General features: G+C 43.7%; 2 protein-coding genes across 5 annotated transcripts in view; one reads left to right on the top strand and one right to left on the bottom strand.

The window, feature by feature from the left end:
• c7b (complement component 7b) overlaps nt 1–11465 on the top strand; it is a 27973-nt gene extending 16508 nt beyond the window's left edge. For both annotated transcript variants that reach the window (XM_004075128.5, XM_011482100.4), the window contains exons 9-18: nt 5151–5264; nt 5339–5505; nt 7330–7558; nt 7648–7819; nt 8609–8696; nt 8779–8911; nt 9286–9477; nt 10698–10794; nt 10884–11062; nt 11146–11465. In XM_004075128.5, the coding sequence (XP_004075176.1) occupies nt 5151–5264; nt 5339–5505; nt 7330–7558; nt 7648–7819; nt 8609–8696; nt 8779–8911; nt 9286–9477; nt 10698–10794; nt 10884–11062; nt 11146–11318 (1544 nt within the window). In that variant the 3' untranslated portion in view covers nt 11319–11465. The remainder of the gene's footprint in view (nt 1–5150; nt 5265–5338; nt 5506–7329; nt 7559–7647; nt 7820–8608; nt 8697–8778; nt 8912–9285; nt 9478–10697; nt 10795–10883; nt 11063–11145) is intronic.
• Nucleotides 11466–13438: 1973 nt separating this feature from the next.
• The window catches only part of c6.2 (complement component 6, duplicate 2), a 31759-nt gene continuing 17224 nt past the window's right edge, over nt 13439–27973 (bottom strand). For all 3 annotated transcript variants that reach the window (XM_020707901.3, XM_004075139.4, XM_011482101.4), the window contains 15 exons: nt 26782–26926; nt 23915–24056; nt 23304–23442; nt 21703–21894; nt 21237–21480; nt 19511–19633; nt 19255–19421; nt 18962–19187; nt 18539–18707; nt 18237–18348; nt 18018–18150; nt 15951–16145; nt 15753–15840; nt 14047–14291; nt 13439–13950 (listed from right to left, as the gene is read on the bottom strand). In XM_020707901.3, the coding sequence (XP_020563560.1) occupies nt 13769–13950; nt 14047–14291; nt 15753–15840; nt 15951–16145; nt 18018–18150; nt 18237–18348; nt 18539–18707; nt 18962–19187; nt 19255–19421; nt 19511–19633; nt 21237–21480; nt 21703–21894; nt 23304–23442; nt 23915–24056; nt 26782–26926 (2502 nt within the window). In that variant the 3' untranslated portion in view covers nt 13439–13768. The remainder of the gene's footprint in view (nt 13951–14046; nt 14292–15752; nt 15841–15950; nt 16146–18017; nt 18151–18236; nt 18349–18538; nt 18708–18961; nt 19188–19254; nt 19422–19510; nt 19634–21236; nt 21481–21702; nt 21895–23303; nt 23443–23914; nt 24057–26781; nt 26927–27973) is intronic.

Genomic DNA, 27973 nt, shown 5'->3' with positions numbered 1-27973 from the left:
CTGAAGTCCACAATGAGCTCCTTGGTCTTGTTGGTGTTAAGGAGCAGGTTATTGTCAGCGCACCATGTGGCCAGGTGCTGTACCTCTTCCCTGTAGGCAGTCTCATCGTTGTCACTGATGAGGCCAATCACTGTGGTGTCATCTGCAAACTTAATGATGGAGTTGGATCCATGCACAGGCTTGCAGTCGTGGGTGTAAAGGGAGTAGAGGAATGGGCTCAGCACACAGCCCTGTGGTACGCCAGTATTAAGTGTGATGGTGGTGGAGTGGGTATGACCTGACCGAACATGCTGAGGCCTGTTGGTCAGAAAGTCCATAATCCAGTTGCAGAGGGAGGTGTTGATTTCCAGGTCTCCAAGTTTAGTGGTCAGCTTGGAGGGAATGACGGTGTTAAATGCTGAGCTGAAGTCAACAAACAACATCCTAACATATGTGTTGTTATTGTCCAGGTGTGTGAGTGCAGAGTGCAGCACTGTGCATACTGCATCCTCTGTGCTTCTATTTCTGCGGTAGGCAAATTGGTGTGGGTCCAGTGTGGGTGGGAGGCAGTCTTTGAGGTGTGCTAGGACCAGTCGCTCGAAACACTTCATAATGATGGGTGTGAGTGCCACGGGGCGATAGTCATTCAGGCACGTTGGGGAGGAGTGTTTCGGTACTGGCACAATGGATGTGGACTTAAAACATGTTGGCACAGTTGCCTGGGAGAGGGACAGGTTGAAAATGTCTGTGAAGACCCCTGCAAGCTGCTCCACACATGCCCTAAGCACACGTCCAGGAATGCCATCCGGGCCAGCAGCCTTGCGTGCGTTGATCCGGCTCAGTGCAGTTTGGACATCTGAGGGGGTGAGTTTAAGGGGTTGGTGGTCTGCTGAGGGTGAGATTTTGGTGGCCGTCTCCTTGCTGTCGCTATTGAAGCGAGCATAAAAGTCATTTAGCTCGTTAAGGAAGGAGACGTCCGTGACTGTTGGTGTGGAGTTGCTTGACATGTAGTCACTGATGATCTGGATGCCCTGCCACATGCGTCGGGGTTCAGAGTTGGAAAAGTGGTGCTCTACCTTCAGCTTGTAGCAGTACTTGGCCTTTTTGATGCCCTTTTTCAGGTTAGCCCTGGATTTACTGTAGGTCTAAGCGTCATCTGACCTGAAAGCAGCGTTGCGGTCTTTCAGCAGGAGTCGAACCTCCTTGTTCATCCATGGCTTCTGATTAGGGTATGTTGTTATCTGTTTTTCTGTTGTTACACTGTCAATGGTGGAGTTGATGTGATCCAGTACAGAGGAGGTGTAGATATCAATGTCCGTGTGAGAGCCACAGGCAGCCTGTGAAGCAAACATGCTCCAGTCAGTGTGTTGAAACCTGTCTTGAAGTAAAGTGTCTGCTCCAGTTGGCCACACTTTGATGGTCTTCACTGATGGCTTCACACAGTTGATGAGGGGTGAATACTTAGGGGTGAGAAACAAAGAAAGGTGATCAGACTGTCCGAGGTGGGGGAGGGGGCTCGCGATGTAAGCTCCATTGATATTTGTATAAACATGGTCCAGAGTTTTGTCTCCTCTGGTGTGGCAGGAAACATGCTGGTGAAATTTGGGGAGTACTGTTTTTAATTTGCAGTGATTAAAATCACCGGCGACAATAAAAGCAGCCTCTGAGTGAGCAGTCTGTTGTTTACTAATGGCTGCATGAAGTTCGTTCAAAGCAAGCTTGGCATTAGCATCCGGTGCGATATAGACTGCTGTTATTATGGTGGAAGTGAACTCCCGTGGCAGATAAAAAGGTCTACATTTAACCATGAGAAACTCTAGGTTAGCTGAGCAGTGTCTTCCAACAATGACAGTGTTCGTACACCAAGCTTTGTTGACATAAATTCACAATCCACCACCTCTTGTCTTGCCGGAGTCATCTTTTTTTTTTTTTTTTTTTTTTTTTAAACTTGTCCTGTCCAACAGCTGGGCAGACAGATGAGAGCTGAGGGCCTCTTGTGTTGGACATATTTTACTTTAACAAGAGGGCTTATTAATCTTCAGACAAACCAAAGGTATGTCTGAATAAACCCCTTTTGTAATTGAGGCCAAACTTTATTAATTTCAAACATGTTTGAAGATCTTTGGTGTTGGACCGGACGGAAAAGGAAAGAGGGGAAGAAGAGAGAGGGACGTTAGAGAGGGGGGGGGAAGGAGGGTGATAGTAGGAGGGGAAGGGGGATAAGACCATGAAGCAGCATAAAGCAACAAGTTTACTGGTTGTTAATCACCATGATAAGGCTGAAATGCAGTACAAAAAGGGCGGAGCCTGTCCACACACACATCCAAGTGTCAAACACACATGCTAGCTGCAAAAATGTCCATCTGTCGACATGTACACAAAAAATATAGTGCTCACACGCATACTTATGCCTTAAAACCAACTAGTGTGAAACATTTCACTCATTCAGTCACGCAAACCGCCAATGCAAAGGTGAGCCAACACCCGTGCTCAGGTGAGTGTTTATGTTCTTCTAAAATGGATGGTGGAACGTGAAAAGAAGGAGGAGGAGCGCCCAGCCATCCCCACCCCAAGACCCCCACCGCAGCAGCAGCGGCAGCCGGAAACCCCCCAACGCCACACAGAAACCGGCAGGGAACAACCGCCGCCCGGGCGACCAAGCCCGCCAACCAGGCCAGGGCCAGCAGGACCGCCGCAAGACCCCCAGAGCCAGAGAGCAGGGAAGCACGGAGGGAAAGAGAGGGCCGCCCCAGCCCAACCAGGAGAACAGCCCCCCCGCCGCGCCGGGAGAACCCAACGCAGGGCCCCACCGGAGAAGGACGCCCACAGCCCCAGACGAGCACCCCACCACCACCCAGGAGTTCTGGGCATCCCCCCGCCCCAACCCCAGGTACGAGCCAGGACCCCCCAAGGGAGACCCGCCCCGCACTCCAGGCAGCCATCCGCCCGGCCCATGGTTGGTCCAGGGAGGAGCAAGGCAGGGGCCCGCCGCCCCCGCCCAGGAGGGGGGGACCCCGGGGAAAAAAAAAAAGAGGGTCCACAAGGGGTGTTGTAAATATGGCCCGACCAGGCTCGGCCACAGTTGGAAATTTGGCAGGGCCCAGCGCTCAGGAGCAAGGACCAGAACCCAGGACACCAACACCCCCGGCTCAGATGTAATGTGAACCCCCCCACCGCGCGGAGAGAGCACCGCCGGGCCCAGGAAGCCGGCACCACGGGGACACGGCCGCCGTTGCAAGGGGCCCGTACCCCCCACCAGGGAAGAGGCAGGGGACAGATGGTCCCAGGTCCCACCTTCCTTGCAAATTGCCGGAGTCATCTGCCGTTCTATCTGCCCGGAGCATGTAGCGTCCTGCTAGCTCAATAGCATTGTCGGGTACGTCGTTGTGTAGCCATGTTTCTGTGAAAACCATGACATTGCAGTCCATGAGTCTCTTACTGTGGGTGATGCGGAGTCGTAACTCATCCATTTTGTTCACCAGTGACCACACATTATCGAGGAAGATGCTGGGTAAAGAGAGCCGGAACGGTGTTAGCTTTAGCTTGGCTCTTACGCTTCCGCGCTTCCCCCGCCTTTGTTTACGATCCCGACGCCGCCTGCGAGCACTTCCGCCCGGCCGGGTAGAGTGCGAAGCCTCGGTTGTTCTAGCGATCTCAGTAATGAGTCGAAGATTGGTGATAAAACTGCTGGTAAAGTCCTCACCGATATCCAAAAGCTCGTGTCAGGTGTATGATGTTAAAGCAAAGCTGTTCAGTACGAACAGACCCGAGATGAGCAGGAATAATACTGCAAAATTGCAAAAACTGGAGAGACGCTGAGCCTCGCGATGTGTTCGCGCCGCCATCACGTAGGTAATTTGCATCTTGTGCAGCTGAACGTAAATATGTGGGAGTAGCATCAGCCTTTATTTTGCCTGGACACAACTGGAAACATGAATTCACGTGATTGTTTACACGGTTTCTCAGGGCTGCGCTGCATTTCTCCATTCAAAATCCGCCTCCGTTAGCTTACAAACAGTCACAAAGCTGCTCCTCTGCTCAAAGACCCGGTTCTCCCAGGAGACCCGGTTGTCCCAGGATACCCGGTGCTCCCAGCAGCGCTGGTTGTCCAGAGGACGGACTACGGGCCAAAGACTTCCGCGGAGCGCACACTGTAAAAAAGCACCTTCCCCTGCCCGCAAACTCGAAGCTAAGAGTCCGGCTGCTCTGCTCAGAGACACGCTTCGTGCGGGTGGAGCTGGCGGCCGGTCCTGTTAGCGCTCCAAAGCCTTCTCTGGAGCGCCACACCTTCTACGCATGACCTAAACCAGCGCAGAAGTGACCCCCAATCAGAATAAACTGTTTACATGCACCATGATCGGATCTTCATTACCCATCTATCTTGATCGGAAAGAAATTTTGATCCATATAAGTCTGATAGGGACAGAGTATTCCGAACGCCGTGTTTACGTGACGCATTTTTGTTCTGATCAGCCGTTTACTCCGATTACTTTTGTCCATGTAACCGCAGCTACTGATGATATTATTGTCATTCTCTGGTTCTTTAGACTCGTGTTTTATTGTAAATATTCTTTGTAAATACCTTTATCACTATTATTGTTGTGTTGTATTGTGTTGTAAATGTAATTGTTGCCATAAGACAGCGGATGAAATTTAGTTCCTGCGCTAATTCTGGCATATTTACGTTGAAGCATTGATTAACCGCTGTCCTAATTCAACTAAATAAAATGAATGCATATTTTTCATCAGTTAGGATATCAACTCCTGGCAAACATTGTGGCAATATAGGTCACTGTGTCCAGCTGAATGAGGTTTTCTGATGTAACAACAGAACAAACATATTTGCAGCTAAAGCTGAAGGCCACAGCAGAAGTTTTCTGTGAGTCTCATATAGCAAACGCCTGACAGGTCCAACAATGCTCTGAATGTCATGTGAATGCCCTGAACAAACATGCAAGACATAGTGAACCGCAGAAAAGATCTAATTTTTATATAGTATAACGTCTGAATGCAGCTGTTTTGTTCTGTGTGACTTAAATGAACTGCTACTTTCCAGCCGGAGACTCTGAACCTTGGCTGAAAAAAATGTTGTTTTTAAACTCTATTTGAGTCTTTTTTTATGTACCTCTGCACAGTATGTGGATATTATGAATGTGTTTCGTTGTTTGCAGGTACGACAGATATCGAGTACCAGAGGTGCTGGAGGAAAGTGAAGCGCTTTCTCTTCTTTAAGAAAGTAAAAACCGTCTGTGAAAAGCTGAAGAAAACGCTGTCCTCCAGCTCCCGTGAGTGAAAATTCTCCCGCTTCAAATCCACGAGTTGAATGAATTCAAGCCACCTGACGGCCGTCTGCCTTCAGACAGCAGTGGGGAGAAGCTGCGCATTAAGGTGAAGACGTTTGGAGGAGATCCGTCCTTCCTCAATGTTCTTTCTGAGCTGAATCTGGAGACTCCAGAAGTAAACGGAGAGACCTACAACAACTGGGCGTCTTCTGTTAAAGACTTTCCTGACGTCATAGATCAGAAGGTAACAGACTTTTCTCTAAATTCACATGTTTTTCCTCGTTAATCCTCGCGTTATGATATTTTATCTTGTGCAAAAAGCATGAACTTTGGTGATGTGGGCAGATCCTTCTGTGGTTTTCTGGTTCTCATCCCTTCACTCCTGCCATTCTGGATGAAGGACTAAACACGTTTTACAGAACAGGCCTTTTCTGAATATAAATGACAAATTTGTCATGTTTTTTTTTTTACCGAATCAAAGTTTCAAGCTGTTCATGAAGATAAGTTTATGAATCTTTTGTGACAGAGTGGAGATGTGTGAATGTGAAAGTCACCCAGCAGTAATGCCACACTAATCACAGGAAGACTTTAGCTTAAATTTAGCTAAAGGTTTGTGTGACAAACTGAGTGTGACTCTAACCTCACTGGTCTGCATTTATGTCCGAGGCTGCAGACGTTAAATAAATCAAATCAAAGTAGATGAAAAAACTTCTCTGAAATTTGACCTCTTATCTCGCTATGACTCTCAGCTTGTGCTCTTATTTTGAAAAATCAGAATCACAGCAAAGGTCACCGTCTGAAAGTTTAATCAAATGTACAAAATTCACTATTAATCGTATAAAAACTCAAGGGAGTGCACTGATGAAGAATGAAGGCGTTTATGTTCTACAGAAATGAGGCTGGAATATGAAAATGGATCAGTTGGTCATCTTTTTCTGCGCTCACATTTGAGTATCAACGGTCGGATCTGATGCCTCCTTCTGCGCTAAATATGGCATGTAGGGGTTTACACTGTAAAAATTACCTGTCCGTCCTGGGGGAGGATCCCTCCTTCATGTGGACACACCTGAGGTTTCTTCTGTTTTTCCGGAATCCGGAAAGTTTTTCCTTACCGCGAAGGAAGGTCTAAGGGCAGGGATTGCCAATTTAGTTTAGTCTATTTAGTTTAGTTTATCAATTAGCCATTGAATTCTATGACTTTGTGTTCTTTATGATGCATGTTTATTATACAATTCCCAGTATGAAGCCCATAGAGACGACTGTTGTTGTAATATCGGGCTACATAAATAAAATTGAAATCAATTAATTACTTAATAGACTTTACACAGAAATCAAAAAACTATAATCTTTGTCTAAATCAACGGATTTACAGTTGATAGAAGACAAAATGACTGACCTGGTAGCTCAGTTTAAAATTTCAAAACTTATTTTCACCTGTTTTGTTGGATGATTTATCTTTACTACTCAAGTCAAAATTCTCTATATAAGTGATTTGTCTTCAAAAATAGTTTTATTTGCACTTAACAGATGGTCATTGTTATCTGTCACGTCTAATACGTTAAATTAACTACACATTTGGCCAACATATTTGTAAGGAATGAGAGTTTTGCAGAGTAGTAAGCCTGGCAGAGGCTATAGCTGAAAAAAAAACCCCATCATTCAGCACTCCAAAACATCAGGAACCAAACATACATCTCTAAGCCGTCTGACAGGGTCAGACTGGATTTAACATTTCTGTTAGGATCAGGTGGGGGTCAGGCCTCCAGAATCGTCTTATGGTTCAACAAAAGAGTCTTTGTTCACTTCGATCCACATTTACTCCTAATGCATCTGTTGTTGGAGCTCTGTCAATCACAGGACCATCGTCGTCTTTTCTCTCTGCACCACTGACCGCACTTTGAGATTTTTAAATCAAAAAAAGTCCCAACGTTTATTCTGTTTTAGACTTTCAACTTTGTCCTTAACAGAATGATTGACAGGTCTCGTGAGGAGATGTGGGCTGTCTGCGGGTGGTCTGTCTGAAGGTTTAATGAAGGCTGAGGGACTGATTAAGGTGTTTCTGTGGCAGCTGCGGCCTCTCCACGAGCTGGTGAAGGAGGTGCATTGTGCAGCTTTGAAGAAGCTCCACTTAAAGATGGCGACGGAGGAATACCTCGCCGAGCAGCATCCCTGTCACTGCCGGCCCTGCCAGAACAACGGCCGGCCGCTGCTGACGGGCAGCGTGTGCCGCTGCGTTTGCCGGCCCGGAACCTCAGGATCTGCCTGCCAGACGGGGAGTGTGATCGGAGAGCAACCGGGTAAAAGGCCGCAATCTGAGAATGAGCTCGCCGTGGATCTCTGTGATAAACGTCTAGATCAGGAATGAGACGGTTCACTTCTCCGAAAGGTGTCATCCATGGCAGCTGGAGCTGCTGGTCATCCTGGAGTTCATGCTCTGAAGGTCAAAGATCAAGGAGTCGCAGCTGCAACAACCCAGCCCCCCGCAACGGGGGCCACAGCTGTATTGGGCCGGCGGCGGAGCAGAAGTCCTGTGAGGAACCCGGCATCCTCCACTTACAGTGAGAACCTGTTAGTCTTTATCATTAACCGTATATAAGAACGTATATAAGAACTAAGGACTGAGCGAGTGTGACGTCATCAATAGAAAATGACTTGCTTCAGGGTCCAACCAAATGAAGTCAATTTAGTTGCCATTTTTTTCACAATACGGATGTCGCCATGTTGGAACCAGATGACGTCAGTAAACAGTGATTGGTCTGAGTCAGTGTTTCTATGGCAACCACTCTCACTAAACAGGAGTGGGCTTGTTAGAAGTCCACACCCCCTACCACTTGAAAGCGGGCTACACGAAATCTGTCAATCAAATGTTTCAAATGTTAGACCACCGACTGCTTTTATGGAGACATCAGATTGGTCAGTTTATAACTTGAACAGCTTGCACTACAGAAAACATGTCATGAGAACACAAAGAGGATTATAAATAACATGTTAAAAAAGGTATCAGAGCCAGAATGGTTATTCTGACCAAAAGTAACAGCTGTTTATTTCTCTGTAGAAGTCCATGGGATTTTGGCTTCTTGGAACCAGCGGGTACTTCCTGTTGGGAATGCCGGTTTGGGGGGAGGGGTCACTCAGTCCAGTTTTCATCTACAGTCAATAGTTGTTATGGAATAGGATGAGGGAACAAGCAAGTTTTACCCTCAGAGGTTCAGAACTGACAACAAAACGACCATCGGGATCTTTCAAGGATCTAGATTCTCATGAACACGTGTCATTTGTGTGTCTTTGATCAAGGGTAGGATGTGTGGGATTCATTTTTTTCTTCTCTGTGGATTGTTTTCTGACAGAATGATGGCGCCCCAGTGCTTCGGTCTTTCCATCGCTCCACCAAAAACATGCGGACCTCCTCCAGGCCTCAGGAATGGATTTGTTACGGTAAAGTGGGCCCTTTGGACAAAGTTCCGACCCTCTGACTGTTTTGAAGACTTAACAGTTTCTGTCTGTCTTTGTTTGAAAGAATCCCAAAGATTTTTATTTAGTCGGTCAGAGAGTGGAGTACTCCTGCATCGAGGGATTTTACCTGAGCGGTGACGCTGTGGCCACGTGTGCGGATGATCAGACATGGCGCACTGGGGCAAAGCTTTGCAAAAGTAAGCATCAACTCTCATCTGAAGCTCAGACTCAAATCAAAAAATAAATCTGCCTTCAATTTAGAATGAGGAAGACGAGGCTAAAGTCCTTTGTTGTTGTTGAAGGGCAGGTTTGTTCTTTACAAAGATCAGTGGATTGCATTTGAAGCGACACTCGGATATCTGATACCAGACATGCACAGACACACGGCACCTGAATGCTACATATTAGGGTTCCTGCTTCTGAGGGTTAGACGCATGGAGAAAGGTTGTATTCAAATGGTGAAAATCGTGGATCCTTCAGATAGAAACATTTAGCAGGAAATGTGATGAAGCAGCTGTCAAAACATAAAAGTTCAAAGTGGATGTGAGCTGATGACCATCTCTCACTCCAGGTTCCACATGTGGGACTCCTCCAGTCAAAGGTTTGGTCCTAGCCACGCCCTCAAAGGCAGTCTACCAAATAGGAGAGAGCGTGTCCCTGTCCTGTCCAGAGGGGTCGGTGCTGAGCAGTGAGGAGTCCACCATTATGTGCACCCCCAGTCTGCAGTGGTCTCCTTCTCCTGGCGACATCCACTGTGAAGCAGGTACACAAGCTCCGGCTGGAATATGTGAAATAACCACATGCTGTCCATTTTTGGGCCCACAGGTTAAAAAAGGTGTTGACCATGAAGATTACCGTAGATCTTTTCTTTTAGCTGGCCTGACGTCTTCTTTACCTCCTCTGTTGATCCACAGGGAACTGCTTTGAGAAAAAAATTGTTTTATTTTAGGATCAGGTTACAGAAGAAAGCTGGAGAGCTTTTATTTGCAGCTTTCTTATCTAACAAATTGAGTGTCAGTTAAAGATCTACTCTGATGAAAATGGTGTGTTTCACGTTCTTGTAGACTTTTTCTCAGGATGGTGGACATTTATAGACAAAATGAAGCTTAAAACTGCTTCTCTGCATATTTTTTTATTTTTTATTGCTCCGCTCCAACTTTCAACTCAGAGGTGAATTTCTGTTGAACTCCTGCAGAAACTATGTCCTAGAAAACGACACAGATTTTTTTGTTTTAGTCTGAAAATGTTATCATCATCATTTAAAGTTCACTAAGGACCCTTTGAAAATAGATCAGAATCAGAATCAGAGATACTTTATTGATCCCACACGTGGGAAATTTGTTTGTCACCATAGCAACTGACAGCAGAGGGAAAAAAAGACTTAGAATTAAGTAAAAAAAAGCAAGAACAAGAAAATGTAGCATAAATACAGACATCAAGGTATTATAATTTAAAACGCTATTTACAGAACAGTGCAAGTAAAAAGATGTGCAAAAGAAATGTGCAAAATAGAAAACAACTAAATAAAGAGATAATAAAAAAAAAATGAAAAAGAAATGTGCAAAGGTTATCTTTTGCATTGTGTGTTGTTGTACAGGGTTATTGCATTGGGTATGAATGACTTATGGTACCGGGCAGTTTTGGAGGGGAGCTGTTTGAGCCTCCTAGAGAAGGAGCTCCGCTGTTTGTTCAGAAGAGGGTGGAGAGGATGCTCAGGGTTGTCCATGATTGAAAGGAGTCTGTTCAGGGACCTCCTCTCCATCACTGCTTCAAAGGTGTCCTGTTTGCAGCCAATGACAGAACCCGCCTTCCTGATCACCTTGTTCAGTCTGTTGGTGTCACTGACTGCAATGCTGCTTCCCGAGCAGACCAAAAGATCAAATGATGAGCAGAGCAGGAGTTTGTGTGAAAATGACTCCATTATTAATGCAGATTTGATTGACATATTCAGCCGTGTCCTGTCCTCCATGTTTTTCCTTTCAGTGCCCCTCCTTCTCGCTCCTCCAGCTCCCCCAAAGTGTAAAGTGTGGGAGAACGTAGGAGAACGTGGATGTGTTTGTAAAATGACTTTTCATTGTCTGTGAGCATCGTCTCTCTGAGCATTTTAGATAAAGAAAACATAACGGTGTCTGTCTTCATGGTCTTTTATAATAAATCTTCATCCTTTAGGACTTCTCTAACGCTGTGTGCCAAGGTTGGCTCCAGACACATGCTGCTAGGACTCTGTAGGCTTGGAGCTCTGCGCTGTTTGGGGCGGAACTTCACAGTGGTCAGAGACCAAGACTGTGATTGGCCAGAGGAGACATTCACTTCCTGCGAAAACTGCCAACCGGGGACAGTGTGTGAGGGTAGGAGGCGGGAACTCATTTAAACCTCTATTTATGACTTCTAAACCACATTTGTGATCAGTATGATCGTGTCCACCATTCAGAGGGAAGATGTTTGTGCCAGGAGGCATCAAAATGCCCTGCAGACTCCGCCCCCGTGTGTGTCAGCTCTGGCGAAGATGGCGTCCGGGTGACCATGACAGAGTGTGAGGTGGGGGCCAAGCGGTGCGCTGGGGAGCGTCTCCACGTTTTGGACATAGATGCTTGTCCGGCTTGAGGAGATCTGTTAGCAGAAACTGATTTGCACATTATTGTTGAATTTTTCCAAACTTTCTGGATCAAACTGCTTTTTGGTGTTTCTTTTTTAAATCTTTCTGTCACCTTGATGTTTTTGTTCCTTTTAAAATAAAATAATACAGAGTTATGAGTGTCTTGATGTGTTTCTGTTAAACGTGAGTGTTGCAAACACCAGCAGGTCATGTTGATGTGACAGAAATAACGCATCAGTGGAAAAAATCAAATGCCAAACAATAAAATCAGAGAAACTATGAAACCAAGTGTCTCTTCATTTGGATGGATGGATGAAATGTGGTCACTGTGCTCACATTTGGGTCGTTTGTGCTTATTTTGAATCAAGTGTGACATCTGTAGTAAGTAAGTAAATCTATATTTTAAAGCACTTTTCGCAGAGAACGACTCACAAAGTGCTTCACAAAGTTAAATCAGTATAAAATCAGAGAAAGAACACAGAATGGCACAGGGAGCCTAAAGCAGGTAAAACACACTCAGGCATAGAAGTAAACAAACAAATTACAGTGAACACAAGTAAAAGTCTGGTTTGGAACACAGAAGATTCTTATCGGAGGACCTCAAGGAGCGTGCAGGAGTTTGGGGAGTGAGGAGGTTAAAAGTGTAGTTTGGGGCTTGTCCAAGCACGGCTCTAAAATCAAAAAACAATAACTTAGAATGTATTCTAAATTTAATAGGAAGCCCATGTGGAATAGCTGGAAAAGGGCCTTTAAAAGGCTCATCTGAACGTAATTTTTGAAGTTGGAGATGCTTGACCTCTTTTCCAAGGGGCTGTCTCCATTTTCAGCATTGTCTTTAGCACACAGCTTTACTGACTGGATGTTTTCCACAACAATCAGAAGAGATTCTGATGGGGAAAAAAATAACTTAAAATAAAGATGTTGCCTGTTTCAATTACGATAAACTTCTTCAAGTCACCTGGACTTAAGTTTGTTAGGTTGAAGAAAACTTTGCCTCTGATCCAAGAGATTTTTCTCTGTGTAATGCCTGTAGCACAAACACACTATGGTTTCACAACTAACATGCAGGAAGAGTTACTTACCAGGAAAGGAGTGCAGTTGTGTCTTGCAGTGACTTGTGGGACGTCATGAACATGAAACGTGCGGCTGCCGTGCTTCTGGTAAGTGTGTCATGAAATATTTGTGGGAATAATTCAAGCTACACACGTGTGGGTGATTCTCTCCTATGGTGCCCGAATGCCACACTAGTTGTTAGTGAGATCCAAGTTCTGGCTGCTTACTGACCGTGTGCAAATGGTTTACATGCGGAATGTGCACGGGACACGCAAGTGCCCGTGAGACACCCACACAAACTATGCTCTGTCTAGTATCCTCCTCTTTAGCCATCGGCTGCACACAAAGAAAACCAATCTTTGCCCTATGAGCACCATCAGGCTCTGTGTGCAGCGCGCTGGATTCAGAGGGGGGGGGGGGGGGGGGGGGATCTGTTCAACATGCCTCCATCTCACCTACTTTCCCCTCACATACCCTTCTGTGACCCCCGCATGCCCGTTGAAAAAAACAAGCATTTTTGTCTTATAGGCTCACCAGTTGGTAAGTGATCTGGAAGCAAGCGGCCCCAGAGTTTACCTCTGCAGACAGGCCGTATCTACCCCTAAGTGCAGTTGTGACTGAGGCGTTAAAAGGGTATATCTGGGAGATGTTATAGCAGAAACATAAGGAAAAAGTGAGATGAGACACAACGCATGCGGAAACATTTGTGTTGCAAACCCAAAAATATTTCTTGAAAGCAAAAACCAAAAACAAATTCGAAAGCAAATATTTAATATTTTCATTAGCAACTTAGAAAGTTTTGTGTGCAACGTTGTGGCATAAATATTACTCCATAGAAGCAAACCAAATTCAAGACGGAATAAAAAGGAAAGTGCAGAAGAAAGGGCTAAAGGTCATGGAAACAAACAATAAACTGATCACCATGGAGATGTTATTTATGAAGCAACTTTTGATTTATTTGAACACATGAGCCAGAAAATAAAGACTAATTGGAAATAAAACAAAGACCTCTATTGTAAAACCATATGGATGCAATTATTAATGAACCACAATAAATGACAAACTACTATGAAACTAGCTTAAAACACACATTTTTATTAAAAAAGTTTGATTGAGTTTGACGTTTCCATTTCAGACTTGACTGCTGTAAAACGCCTTGTTTTCCAGCACAACACCTGTGAGTGCAGGGCGCCGCGTACACGTGTGCACGCTCCTCCTGCACAGCTCTGATGCTGTAAATCGTCTCAAATATTCAATTGTTGAGTACACGAAGGCTGCAAAATGCTTATGCCATAAATCGGCAAACCTTTGAGCTTTGAGGTGAGTTTATTTACAGATAAAATGTGATAAAAAGTGGAGGAGATATTTGTCGGCACAGACGTTCTGCAGAGGAGCTTCAGAGGAATCATCTGCTGGCACAGGCGCCTTCACTAACAATCTCAAATGCTCTGTTGTTACACCTGATGAGGCCCATCTGACAGAGGTTCACGGAGAGGGTGCTTTGGCTCACCGACATCCTCACGCAGAACATCTGCCCTTCATATCCGGCACACTCACGAGGCTTTTTGCAGGAACACTGCTTTGTAGCTGAGGAAAGATGAAGACAGTTTTTTTTTTAGGGAAAATGAGGCTCAGATCTTCATCTGTGAGGTCGCCTGCCTTCGCTAAAGAAAACGGACTCACCTGAGCAGGTCTCCCAGTCGTAGCAGGTGTCCGGTCCACAGGGAGTGTGAACGGAGCTCTTCGAGCACATCTGGGCTCTGAACTTTGCCTGCTCTAGTTTGGACGAATCTTCTGGATCACATGCACCCTCGCTGACAAAGAACAGTGGGTCGCCGTGGCAACGGCCGGCGTAGAAGGAGCAGAGGGACATTGAAACAGAGAAGCCGAGGTCTACATTCAGCACACAGAGAGCATCGGGTTCAGATCTGTGCAGAAACACACACAGGAAAAAAGACAATTCAGTTAAAAGATGCTTTTCTATCTGCGTATTCTTACATTTTGGTGGATAAAACAGTCATTAGAGATGTTTCTAAAATGATATTTTGAAGATTTGAGTTCTGAAGTTCTAACATTACTGTTATTTCAACCAACATCTTTGCTGTGTTTAATTCACATATGACTCACTTTCAATTGTTTCTTGTAAAATAAATGTCCCTCTGTCATCAAGAGAGTTTACCTTTCTGAAACATTAAAACAGCTCATCAATCTAAGGAAGTTCTGAAAGGCCACAAAGTCAACCTCGGATCAGACTGCAGCCACAACTCTCCTGGCGGGACCGTTGGCATGGAGCAACCCCCCCCCACTTCTCATCATCCATAGCTTAAAGCTATCTTAGCTTATAGCCCCAACTTAACATTAACGGTGCAGAAAAAAAATGGCGAGCAATACTGGAGCTTTGCATTCGTACAAAATATAAACGTACCACTTTTGATTTTGCTCCCATTTGTCATGAGATGAACTCAAAAGATCTGAAACATTTTTTTTTACAAAGCAACCATTTATCTTAAATATTGTTCACAAATCTGTCTAGATCTGTGTCAGTGTGCACCTACTTGCTGAGATAATCCACCCCCATCTGTATTCATGTTCAGTGGGAATTAAAAAAAACAACAACAATTTTCTCAGAGTTGTAAAGGAGTTTGGATTCAGTCGTGAAGATTCCCTTTTTTTATTATATTGTTAGATCTTTGAGAACTTTGTGGGTTTTTTTTGGGTCAGACCTGACAAAAGAGAAGAAATAAAGAGAACAGATGCCTCAAACCTGAAAGCATGAAATGTGTTTTTTTCTTTGAATGAGAAGGTATTCTGAGGAAAGTTGGAAAGATTTTTTTGTCAACCATTTTCCCCCAAAACCTAGATGTTGCACCTAAAATATTGCAAACCCTACATGTAAAATCTGTACAAACTAAGACGCTTCTGCTTCTTTCAGGATAAAAATGGTTAAATATGGTTGAAATGCTGTAAATGTAAATGACTTGCTTCTGAGCTCAGGCGCACTCCAAATGAGATCTTGAGCTCATTTGATCCTTATCTGGTGAAATTAGGTCAAAATAAACACATGAACTGGAAAAGATTCTGTGTGTTTATGTGTGAAGAGGAGGATGAAAACAGGGAGGAGGAAGAGAAGGACAAAGATGAAGAACCAGGTGGAAAATTTGGCAGGAAGGAGGCCTTTTGCTGTTAAACTCTGAGTTTTCACCACATGTTCTAGTCAGAAATTCTGTTTGGACTCATAATTGTTTTGGTGAATTTAGTCTAGGAAGTCTTTATAGACTGTTCTCCTCTCTGAAGTTGACCTCTGGGGCTGGGATGAACACTCCAGAAGTCAAAGACTCTTAAACAGAAGTAACTATCACAGCGGGTGTTTGACAGACTGAGGGACTCACAAGCAGCTTTCTCGATCCTCACACACACATCTGGATCCCTGCTGCTTCTGCCCCGGGCCACACGGACCACCAGGACCCACCGGAACCACTGCAGGTGGAAAACAAAGCCGTTCTTCGACTGGCCTCATAACCACAGGAACTTTTAACTGAGAAAAATCCATAAGGACCAAAAACCCAAAGGACAGCAGTGAACCGCACCGTCGGTGCAGCGCAGGTCAGCGGGTACCGGCGGCTCCCAGGTCAGACTGCTGGTGCATTTGTAGAAGCCCTGAGGCAGCGGCGTCAAACCAGGCTCTTTACAGTTCAAACCCACAGACTCCCCAACTTTGTAGGCCTCGCTGATGGGGAACAGCGTCATGGTGTCAGGGATTTGAGGAGGATCACAGTAGTTCCCTAAAAAAAAGACCACATTTAAGATTTTCTTACAAAAAAATATATGTATATTTATGTATTTTTTTTCTGTTAAAGATGAAGTTGATAACAGAATGGAAACTACTGTATTTAAAAGGGCATATCTAAATTCACTAGCATGTTGAATTATGATGAAAAACCAAAAGAAATACAAAAATCAGAAATATTTGATGGACTTCCTTAAGTCTCACCAAATGTTTCTCACCAAATGTTGCACATTTGGTGAGAAACGATTACACAACCCCATATGTTAAAGAAACGTCATTTAAAAAAAGCAAATTACAAAAGCTATAATGTTTGATAGTGAAGGACACATTTTTTTTTAAAACTAAATAACCTAAAAAAAAAAAAATATATAGTTCCTGTTTAATAAAAAATAAAAAATAAATGAAAAACTCATGAAACTAAAAATTCCTGTGACGCCTCAGAAATGGTGAGAACAACATAACAGATTTGCTGAAGTGGATTCTAAACCATTTACCTAAACTGTAAAAGGATGAAGAACAGTACAGATATTCTCAAATCCCACCCCGATCATCTTTAGACCTATTTATAAAACGTTCTCAGTGTTTTTTTTATTACGATCATGCTGTTTTTAGCCAAAATAGAAAAAAAAACTTTTGTTTTGCAGAGCGGCATGAGTTCATTTGAAATGTATCTCTACGGGACTGTTCCCTACAGGAGATACATGGGTGCTCCCGTCACCCATAACTGAGAGCTCTCTGTTTACACTCTCTCCCGCTAGCTTACAGCCCCTCAAAACCCCTAAGCTAACATTAGCGGTGCTGCAAAAATAGTGATCAATATTATAGCTATCCAGCCGTCCAGTTCTGATCCAGATTCCAGTTCAGACCAGGAAAACAAAGACGTTCATGGATCTGTAGGTCTGCAGGTGGAGGATCAGAATGGAGCAGAGCAGGGAGACTTCGGCCCGACCATTTCAATTTCTAACTTACGATTGAGAGCTTTTTCAAACAGCATTTTTTCATCTGCTCCTGTTTCACAATAATTTGAATAAAGAAATACTCAGATGTTTTGTTTTAATCTTAATTTTCTTTACATATGTCGTCCATCATGAGAAGAATCCTACAAGAACTTGTTAAAAACACCAAAAACAGCATTTTCATCAGAGTGGATCTTGAAAAGCAAAGAGCAATTGAAAGAATCCACTATCAACTGAACTGTTGAAATGGTTAATGGCTAGATTACAGGATTTGAGGCTTTATCCATTCATATTCTATAAGTAAACAACAGATCAATAATTTAAAAATGTTAAAATATTAAAAATCATAGAAACCACAAGGAGGAATCTCTGGAAAAATGTGGATGTTTCCATCCGTCAGAAGATGCTTCTGGTTTCTAAGTGCATGTCTGAATTCCCGCCCTAACCCCTACCTACTAAAAAACTAGATAGTGCGGCTCTATGTAGAGCCCTGGATTTTAAAGCAATTCAGACATCTTGCTTGCTACTTTTTCTTTAATTGGCGGATATGACATCATCAATTTCACGAAGTTAAAATCTAATTAATATGAGCGTTTTGTGACGATTATTTATGAGTCCACCATCTTCTAAAGATAAAAACAGTGATGGTTTATTAAAGAAATACGTTTAAATAAAAAAGATTTGGTAAAAATTGTTCAGACGCAATGCATTGTGGTCTTTATTAGCCAAACTAGTAAGCATCGATGGACACTGGTTTTTCACAAAGACTTCTGGGAAATTTCTAGGGCACTGGATTTTGGAATTGTAGATTCAGACAGCTCTAAAAAATGGTGAACGCACTATATAGTGAGTAGGGAAGGATTTGGGACACAACCTTAAGTCTTCAAAAAGAATATAGGAACTTGACTCACGGTAACACCTCCCACTTGGTGGAGACCAGCTTCCATCAGAACGACAGTTGATGAACTGAAAACCTTCCAGCTCAAATCCTGTGAAACACCTGAACTCCTCATCCTCACCAACATCGTAGTACGGTTTGGCTATCTAAGCAGAGGATCAGTAGAATACAAACAAAAACCCAAATGAACAGAACCAGAGCAGATCAGAAACCCTCCCTACAATGTGTTTACCCTGAGGAAACTATTGGGGGGTCTCTGAGGTCTCAGACAGCCCTTCACACCGGGGGGCAGCTCGTCCCTCCAGCCCACAGTGAAATCGTCATCATTGTCACAGGAGTCTTGCCTGAAGGAGAAAATAGCCTCTGATCATCCACAAAGAAGCCAACATGTTCATAAAAAGTGTTTGGGTAAACTTTGACCTCACACATCCAGACGTACAGATGTGAACTGAAAAAAAACGGGGTTCGAGTCCTGTTCTAACGGTACATGCAGAACTAAAATGCTGGTGCAGTAGATGAAGCCGGTCTTCCTACTTTTCAAACAGGGAGACGTGGCATGGCTCCACCTGTTTGTCTGGACCCTGACATGGTTCTCCTCCTTTTAGCGGAGAGGGATTGTCACACCGCCTACTCCGACTTCTCCTCATGGTGACTCCACAGCTGCTCCATGGCCCCCAGCAGCTCCAGTATCCGTCCACCGCCTCTGTTGACACAGCAAACCAGGGGTCCACTGATCGCCTTTAACAGAAACTTGATGTTTGTGCTTAAAGTTGGTAATGCTTCAGAACTTTAACTCCTCCACAGTCCAGAGGTCAGTACCAGAACACATGTAGGCAGCATAACTCAGCATAATTCAGTGAATAGTTGTTTTCATAAGGGAACGTATCAGCTCATTCTTTAGGGAACCAAGCTTCTGATTGAAAGTCAGAGCCTAGAAAAGTATCTCCAGATCCAAACCTGATGTGAAGTCAGGAGCCCGTTTCTCACAGTTGGTACCAAAGGTCCCAGTCTGACAAACACACTTGCATTCTGTCCCGGACAGAACCGGCCTGGCGTTGTTAGGACAGGGGGCACACTTGCATGTGTCAAACTCCTGCAGGTACTGCAGGAGCGCCTTCCTCAGGTGCCTCCTCTTCGTGGCTGCACAGGGGATTCCTCGCACCAGCTCTATTAGTGGACGCAGCTACGACAAACCATGAGGTTAACTTTTTGCCGTGGGAACAGAAACTTAGATTGAGCCGAGGGTTTACCTTATAATCAACCACAGCAGGGTTGTGAAGTACAGACTTTGCCCAGTTCTTGTAGGAAGTTCGGTCCGGGGCAGGTCCCTGTCTCTCCCAGGCCAGGGCTGCTGCCTCTCTGGCTTGACCTCCTTTCACCATGGAGAAGGACTTCTCTGATGACTGAATGTATGAGCCTGGGCAGTATGGAAACGACCCTTTGATAAACACCAGTCAAAAAAATAAAAGCTTGGGCAGAAAGGTAGTGGAGTTGTTTTGTAGAAACCTGAATATTTTTCTGTCATTCGGTTGTTGCGGCAGCGGGTCACACTACTGTGTTCAGTGTAGAGGATGACCGTCCAGGTGGTCTCCTTGAACAGGCAACCTTGGACATGTTCCTCCGTTTCACCTAGTATTAGTAAAGATACAGTAGCATAAAAGTTAGAGATTTAAATTTTTTCAGGCCCCTGACCAGTATGGATGGATCTCCAGGAGAGTAAATGTAATATGTCATTTGTGTAAATAACTATCAAAGGAGCAAAAAGACATCTGGCAGCAGAATCTTAGAGGGTCAGCACTTCAAATCTGAACTGGATCTAGATTCTAGGGTGGTACTGGAACTCCGAGGAATGAATTTACAAGTTTAAACAGGCATCCTTGAAAAAAGAGGTTCACTCTCAATGGACCTGCCATGTGTGAATAAATATTTAGAAAACTGCAACAAACCAGCCTGTCCCAGTAGGTTTCTATGCCTGATTGTCCCTTTAACGCCAGAACATTCTTTCGACTACCGTAGTTCTTCAGCTTTTATGGAATCAAATCCAAATCACATCAACAAATCATCTGACACAAAAACGTTTTAAAGATCACAACAACCCAAAAAGCAAAACAAACATTTTATAAAACAGCAATACATTTCAGAAAACAACACAAAATTCCAGAAACTAAACTGTAAAAAATAAACAAAAAGTTTTTTGGAAAACAAAAGTAATTTCTAGAAAATCAAGTTAAAACAAAACACAATGAGAAACTGGGACAGGTAGGTGTAATTGGACAACGCTGATTGGATGGTGATATCAATTGCTTCATGCCAAATAACTGTCAGATGAAATGACAAACGTCATCATCCATTCAGACCAAAAGTTTAAATAGTTTAGAAATCGCCTTAAAAGAAACTACCCCCCAATAATTCATTATGTACAAGCTACTTATACTTTTAAAATACAATTCAACTGCATTTCCTGTAATTAAAATATCCCTTCACTTAAAAGATTACTGCCTCAGTGTTGTCCGGTCCGAAAAATGACTTTTGGGTCAAATTAGAGCAGGTGTGGAAAACAGGGCTGTGTTCCGGCTTCTTTTGCAACTTACTCTCATTTGGCATGTTCTAATTGGCTGGACCAGGGCTGCTCATTCCTGGTCCTTGAGATCTACCACCGTGCCTGTTTTCCAGCTCCCCCTGCACTGCTTGCTGCTGATTACCTGAACCAGGTATATTCATTGAGTCAGAATGTGGAGACATCTGACTGAGCTAGTCAGCAGCTAGCAGGACTTGGAGATCTGGAAAACAGGCCGGGTGGTAGATCTCAGGGACCAGGAATGAGCAGCCCTGGGCTGGATACATCTTATCCAGGTAATTAGCTGTGAGCAGGAAAATGGTATCTAGAGGTCTCCAACCCTGAGCTTCAGTGGTTGGGTAACGTGGACCTCCAGTTGGAGGGTCACGGATTTCATAGATGGAAGACAATGTTCGGTCCACTCCCTACTCCACTGTGGAGCTGCTCCAATGCCACAGGTGGACCTGTGGTGGTGATGGGCAGCTCCCAGTTTGGAAATGTATATAAATAAAATAATGATTATTTTTGCAATCACGAACCCTAACCCTATTTAGAAAAATGTGTTCCTTTTGTGATGAATAACTGAAAAATAACAGATTTTGAAATTTAACCCTATGCTGTTGCAACTCCACTCGTGTCATTCTAATCTTTACCCAACAGGATTTGCTGCTGTACCTGAAGTGATGAGTTCCTGCCGACTGTACTGGTACAGCAGGTCATAGTGGCCCCCCAAACTTCCAGAGCTGTAGTAATGTGTCCCAAAGCGTTGGAAGATGTCTCTGTATCGGGGGTAGTTGTACTCAAGAGGAAGGTCATGAAGGAACTGAAGGAAGGTCTGGGAGAGGACCACATCCTCCGGCTCTTTCACCTTAAATTTGGACACTGGAAGGACCTGATGCACTCGGAAAAACTTGGAGTCCTATGAAGAGAAGGACAATGATTGTTTAAATAGTAAAAATGTTATCTTAAAGGATGCAATATTGTTGCTAAATGCAGGAAAATAACGGGAAGCCTGAACACTCTGCACAGAAGCCCTGACAGACATCATACCACCAAAGTTTGCCAGGCCCCCCTATAAAGAGGGACCCCAAGGACATCTACCACTCGAACAACCCTGTATGTGTATTTGAAGCCTCCTTACTGTTTTCTTTGATGCCTCAAAAGCTTCTTTGTTGGACTGAACGGTTGACCCACTTCCTCTGCCGAGGTATAGAAGGACGGAGAGGAAGTCCTTTTCTCCTCTGGAGTATGATGACGAGCCGCTCCTCTTTGTGCTGACGGACTCGCTGTGCAGAGGCTGTGGCTCCGTGCTGAAGTCCTCCACCATTCCAACCTAAACATCCACAAACACCTCATAACTCAGTGAAATTCCATGATTATTTAAAAACAGGTGATCTAGCAAGCTAATGTGACACCACGAAACCAACAATACAGCTAATTTAGGATTCATGGAAGAACTGTTCCAGACTATCTAAAAACGTATTCCTAAAACATTTTCCTCACAAACTTTATCCCATTAATTAGTTTAGAGTCACATTAGACAAAATAGCTATGCTTAGAATCACGTCAGTCGTTAAAAAACAACTTTATGCTTCAGTCACATATCCCAAAATGCCACCACACAGTAAACTAAATGCACATTTTTCAGCAAATTCAGCAGGTAGCCACATAGGGGTATTTGTAATCGGGAGGCGCCAGTCGCGTTTTTTTATGCCACATGGCGGCTGACAAGGTTTTAAGAAAAAGTTCAAACTAAATGGCAACGGGATGATTTTTTGGCATCAGTCAGTGGCCACTGGGGCACATTTGGAGGTCACACGGTAGCAGTAGGTCGGTGGCAGGAAGGCAGCAGCACGATAATTGATGGATAGGAAGGTCTCCAAGGTCCCCAAAATCGTCCGATGATCGGCCGATTTCAGACTGCCACCCCCTTGCCCCCGTGCTGCAGCCCCACTGCCACCGTCTGGATGTTAGAAATCGTACAGTAGCAGCGTGGGAACTTGACGAGGGCTGTTGACATGGGCCGGGGGCCCAGCCATGACCAGACGTCAATCTGGCGATCCTGATCAGCTTCATATAAATATTTAGGCAGCACTGGTGCTGCACTGATGCTCTTCATCCGATGAAGACTCCTGATGTGTTTGGACCACTTGGACCTTCATTTTCTCAGGCGCTGGGCCTTTGCCCTTGCTGGGTTTTTTGGGAGAGATGTTGCCTAAAAATTTGTAAATTGACAAGATTACAACTTGTGCTCAAAATCTGAGTTGCCAATGACCAGTGGTGCAGAATGACCCGCTTTCGATATACTCCCGAGCTACCGGGCGGCCAGTGGCACTTCATGTGTGTTTGGCAGCGGAGCCGCCATCAGCGTGTGAATGGGTGAATGGGACTGTGACTGTAAAGCACTTTGGGCCTTAGAAGAAGGTAGAAAAGTAAGGTAGTAAGTTTTAATTTGAGACAATGTTGTTTTGCAACAAAATTGTCTCAAATTAAAAGACCAATCTTTTTAAAAAAAATAGATTTTACAGATTATTATATTTTGGCTAGATTAAATTTGTACATCCAGTACAAAGCTGTTGAGTTCCAATTCTGTTTGCCATCTATTTTACTTCTGTAGAGTCATAAATATTGGCACACATTAAAATGTAATTATGTAACACCTCGTTTTATTTTTTCTTCCTCACCTCACTCTCCAGTTACCAGAAGCATCGATAGATAAATGGTCACCGCGTCAGCTAATACCTTAATGTCGAAGCTCTCAAAGTTGTAAGGAACTCTGTGGTACAAAGTTGTGCTCTGAGGCCTCTTGATGATGCAGTTTTCTCCCATGAACATATTGTCCAACACTGCCCCTCTTGGTTCCTCTGCAAGAGCATCAAACCTTCAAACACAGTTCAAGAAGGAGTCAATACTCGTCCATACAAACAAGAAGGAGATTTTTTAGTAACTCACATACTCCTCAGTAAGATTGGAAAATGTGCCTGCAAGGTTTACAGAGCAGGAAGACATCCCCAATCTCAGTCTGGTCGTTCATTTCCCATTGTTTCTTTGCTATTCTGTGTATTTTTCAATACATTATTGGATATAAAAAGTTAGAGATGAATGTCCTAAAGCAAAATGATCAAACAGAGCTTGAGGTATTTTATTAAAATGAAATGCTATCATTGATTCACCGAGTGAAGGAACAGGTGATCTTTTATGAGTGTAAGAAAGCCTTCGATCGATGAAGTTAACCTCACAGTTTTTAGAAACACATCCTGAGAATGTGCCAAAAGTGATACTTACAGAAACTGATTTGATTCCCGTTAAAACCATCTGTGAAATCAGAAGGAACCAATAAACCCCCAGCTTACCCATTTCCCACCAGGTCAACACCGGGGGCTGGCTGTCTCTTGGTGGGACACACAATGCTGAATGCATTACAGTCCCTCTCATCAGAGTTATCTCCGCAGTCATTCTGTTTGTTGCATCTTAGAGTTGAGTTGATGCAGCGTCCTGCAGCAGAATGGGATGAAAAAACTCCAAATATTTCATTCCTATAAAAAAAAATTTATTTCACAATATTCTTTGGTGCTCCTCTTTAAGACAATGGGATTTCAGTCTTCACACTGGTCCCAACAGTAAAGGAGTAAATGGAAGGAATGGCCATTCTGATCCAAACCTGAGCATCTTGGACTTCGCCCTTATTGTCAATCCTGAACAGCATGTTCAAACACAAGGATGCCCAAAGCACACCTCACATCACATCACCCTCGGCTTCAACTAAAAAACGTAGTAGTTTTTTGACAGAGGAACCTGTTTGATGAGACTGTGGAAAATGAATGTTGACGGATGTCGGCTTTCCAAAGATTCTGCCAAACTGTCAATATGTCTTTGGAATGGTAAGCAGGACTCCATCGACATTGTGTTTGGACAGCTGTTGATGTCCTCAAATGAACTTGGGCATTGGACCTCCAAATTGTGAGACTGGTTTAGCTGAGGTGGTTAAAAAAAAAACCAATGGTGGCCGCAATCCCAGATGAACAAGCTCTGTTCCAAGTTTCTCAAGACTCTGAAACGTTACACCGTGGGACAGTACCTTTCAGGATTGGCAAACTAACGTGATTGTTTCTGTCTTTAAAAGAGGAAACCAGAGGGACAGTTCAAACTTCAGATTCAGGCTGAGAAACAATGGACCACCTCCTTAATCTAAAGGTGCGATCACTCTAAACATGATCTCTCGCATCAAATATGCGTAGACCACCTCTATTTGGATGCCCGGCAAATTCGCTGGTCGACTCCTGTCCATAAATTTGATGCCCCAGACACATGTGGGAGGGGCTGCCACCTCATGTTTTTAGCCTGGTTGGAGCGGTGTCTGTGTTTATCTCATTTACGATGCATTATAGACAAGGATTATGTTGAGAGATCAGGTTATCCATTTTGAAGAGCTCTACAAAAGCATTGGTAATCATGTCTCCATATCTGGGTTCATGACATCATTCAGAGACTCTCCCGGTACGATGAGCTGCACCGTCAACTGCAGGAGCTGCGTCTGAATGACAGACACTTTTTGCAGTACTTCTGTCTCTCTGTGACCAAGTTTGATGACTTGCTGTCCCGCATTGGTCCGAGGAGGAAAAAAATAAAAATGAAGTCAGAGGACCTTTTCATCATTTTTTCAATGCAAACATAAAAGTATCGTAAAGTTCAAGACTAGAACTTTTTTTGGTTTTGGACTCCATCTACTGATCGTGTCATTGAACACATCACAGGCCAGAACAAAGCTCCAGATTGGTTGTAACGACACATCTTCTTCCCCAAAAGGTCAGATTTTTTAACTCTGGCAATTCTGCACCACGCAAATCGTGTCTGACACTCAAACCTCGCCACATTGCATCCCTACATTGAAAATTGACGCCTCTGTTCTGCCCCACGAATCACGTTCGGTGTGATTGCCGCATCACTAGAGGTAGGATCCTTGATGGTTCTTTTTGACCTGCAGTCCCACAGTTGGGCCATTTCATTCCTACATTAACAATGACAGAGATCACTCGAGGATTTAGTAACAAGAGCTTTAAGCCTTGTTACCACTGACAGGTATGGCCCGGTCTGGTTTAGGATGGTCCAGGCATTTCAGGTGAGTGTTTCCACTTAAAAGTTGGGCCGTCATGACGCATGCGGGGTGAAGCTAACAACAGCAACAATGGAAATCAACCAACACTTCATTGTTTCCCCATGGCTTTTTGTTCTTCCTAGATACAAAGGATTTAATGTTGTTTGAGAGAAGAATGTGGGCAGTGAAGAGGAAAACAGCCTCTTTTTTTTTTTTTGAGATTTCTTTTGTTAGCCAATCAACTGGTTTCAAAAGTAGCTCCACCCTGACCGGTCCGTTCCATCTTTCTCTTAACGGGTTCTATTTTATAATGGATCGCTCAAAATACATGACCGGTCTGGTCTAGTTGGAAGAGTTTGCACCCAAGTGTAAGGAAGATTGGAACATGAATACATTTATTCATTCTTTGTTTAACCAGGTACATGGATTAATAACCAATAATTATTTACAAAGACAACCTGGACCTATTAAGGATGTTTTTGGACCTTTTCTGGAGAATAGATACACGAGGAGAACATTCAAACTCCACACAGGTATAGGAGCCAGCCAAGATTCAAACCAGGACCATCTTGCTACAGTGGTAACCTTCACCTGAACAGCACCATGCATATCAGGACTGTTCTTAACCAAAAAAGAGGAGGTTGGAACAAGTCACTCCCCTAGGAGGAGTTAAGTACGTTTTCTTTTGACAAGTGAGAGAGGGATGGAGATTGACCAACAAGTCAATGTGGCAGCAATGCAAACTTCAATTAGGTCCATTAAGAGATAATTTAATCAGAAGACAAAATGTTCCAGTTAATCTATGTTACTTCCCTCATCTGTGAATGTGAGCTGTGCAGGTCATGGGTGCAGGCGGGGGGGACACAGGTTGGCTGGGTCTTGAAGATAAGGGACTTGGAGAACAGCAACTACTAGTGAGGCATTATGGGCATGATCATCATCCAGCTTACACTGGAGAGAAGTATGGACGGATAATGCTTAAGGGTTCTCCTAGAACAGCTGAAAGAGGATGAGCCACATCTGGGCTTCCTCTGTGAGGTGTTGTCTCAGCAACCCAAACCCCAGATAGAGATGATGATGATGAATTTCATTACGTTTATAATAACTGTAAAAAGCAACTCTCACCATTGTCACACTTGAAGTTCTCTCTGCAGTCAATATCTGGTAACTTGCACTCTTTGGAGGGGTAGCAGGGCCTTTCTTCTGACAGCTCCTCACTGCACTGCATTCCTCCAAACTGGGATGGTGTCTCGACAGACCGGGTCCGGTACTATGTGTGAGCAAAGATCACTTTAAGTTTGATTTATTCTATCAACACTTTAGTGATCGAAAACTCTAAAACTAGACAAATTCCTAAAACTGCACTGAAACAAATGCAGGTTAAATAAAGCTAAAGAAGATGAGCATCTTCATCCAGCTAATACTTTCAGTCCTTATAAAATTCCTTACACAAAACTTTGTAAATGCTATGCCTGTTAATTCAGATTAAGGGACTATTTCTCAATTTTGGTGCAAATTCATCACATGAGAAAAAAAACATTTTAAATAAACCTTTTATAAGTGTTGGTTTGAAAGAAAACATTCCAACTGTACTGCTAATCTTAATATATACAATCTAATACTGAAATGTTACATTTAAGTGAAGAGACATCTGTTGGACGTTAAACCAAGATATCAATGCTATTTGAGTTTAAATGTAATTGTAAACCTAAATGGCATAAATATGCGGTCCATGAAAATGTACAAGTTAAAAATGATTCTGATTCTAATCTAAAATGTTTATGTTAAATGTAATTGTTAAAAATGTTAATCTACACTAACTGGCCACTTTATTAAGCACACATGTTCAACTGTTTGCTCGCATTACATTTCTAATCAGCCAATCACATGGCAGCAGCTCAATGCAATTAGACATGCAGACATGTTGTTGTAGACGTGTAGACATGGTCCAGACGATCTGCTGCCGGTCAAACCAGAATCAGAATGAGGAAGAAAGGTGGTTGAAGTGACTCTGAACGTGGTTGTTGGTGCCAGACGGGCTGGTCTGAGGATTTCAGAAACTGCTGATCTACTGGCATTTACCCATCACTAACAACCATCTCTAGGGTTTACAGAGAATGGTCCTATAATCCAGAGAGCAGCAGTTCTGTGGGCAGAAATGCCGTGTTGATCCCAAACAGAGGAGAACGGCTAGACTGGTTCCAGCTGATAGAAAGACAACAGGAACTCAAAGAACCACTGGTTCCAACAGAGTTCTGTAAAAGATCATCTCTGAACAACACGTCCAACCTGGAGGCAGATGGACTACAGCAGCAGA

This window comes from Oryzias latipes, chromosome 12 (assembly GCF_053564925.1).
Source record: "Oryzias latipes strain Hd-rR chromosome 12, Olatipes_Hd-rR_3.1".
Classification (NCBI taxonomy): domain Eukaryota; kingdom Metazoa; phylum Chordata; class Actinopteri; order Beloniformes; family Adrianichthyidae; genus Oryzias; species Oryzias latipes.
Note: the sequence above shows the minus strand (reverse complement) of the source record. Positions and strands in the feature narration are given on the sequence as shown.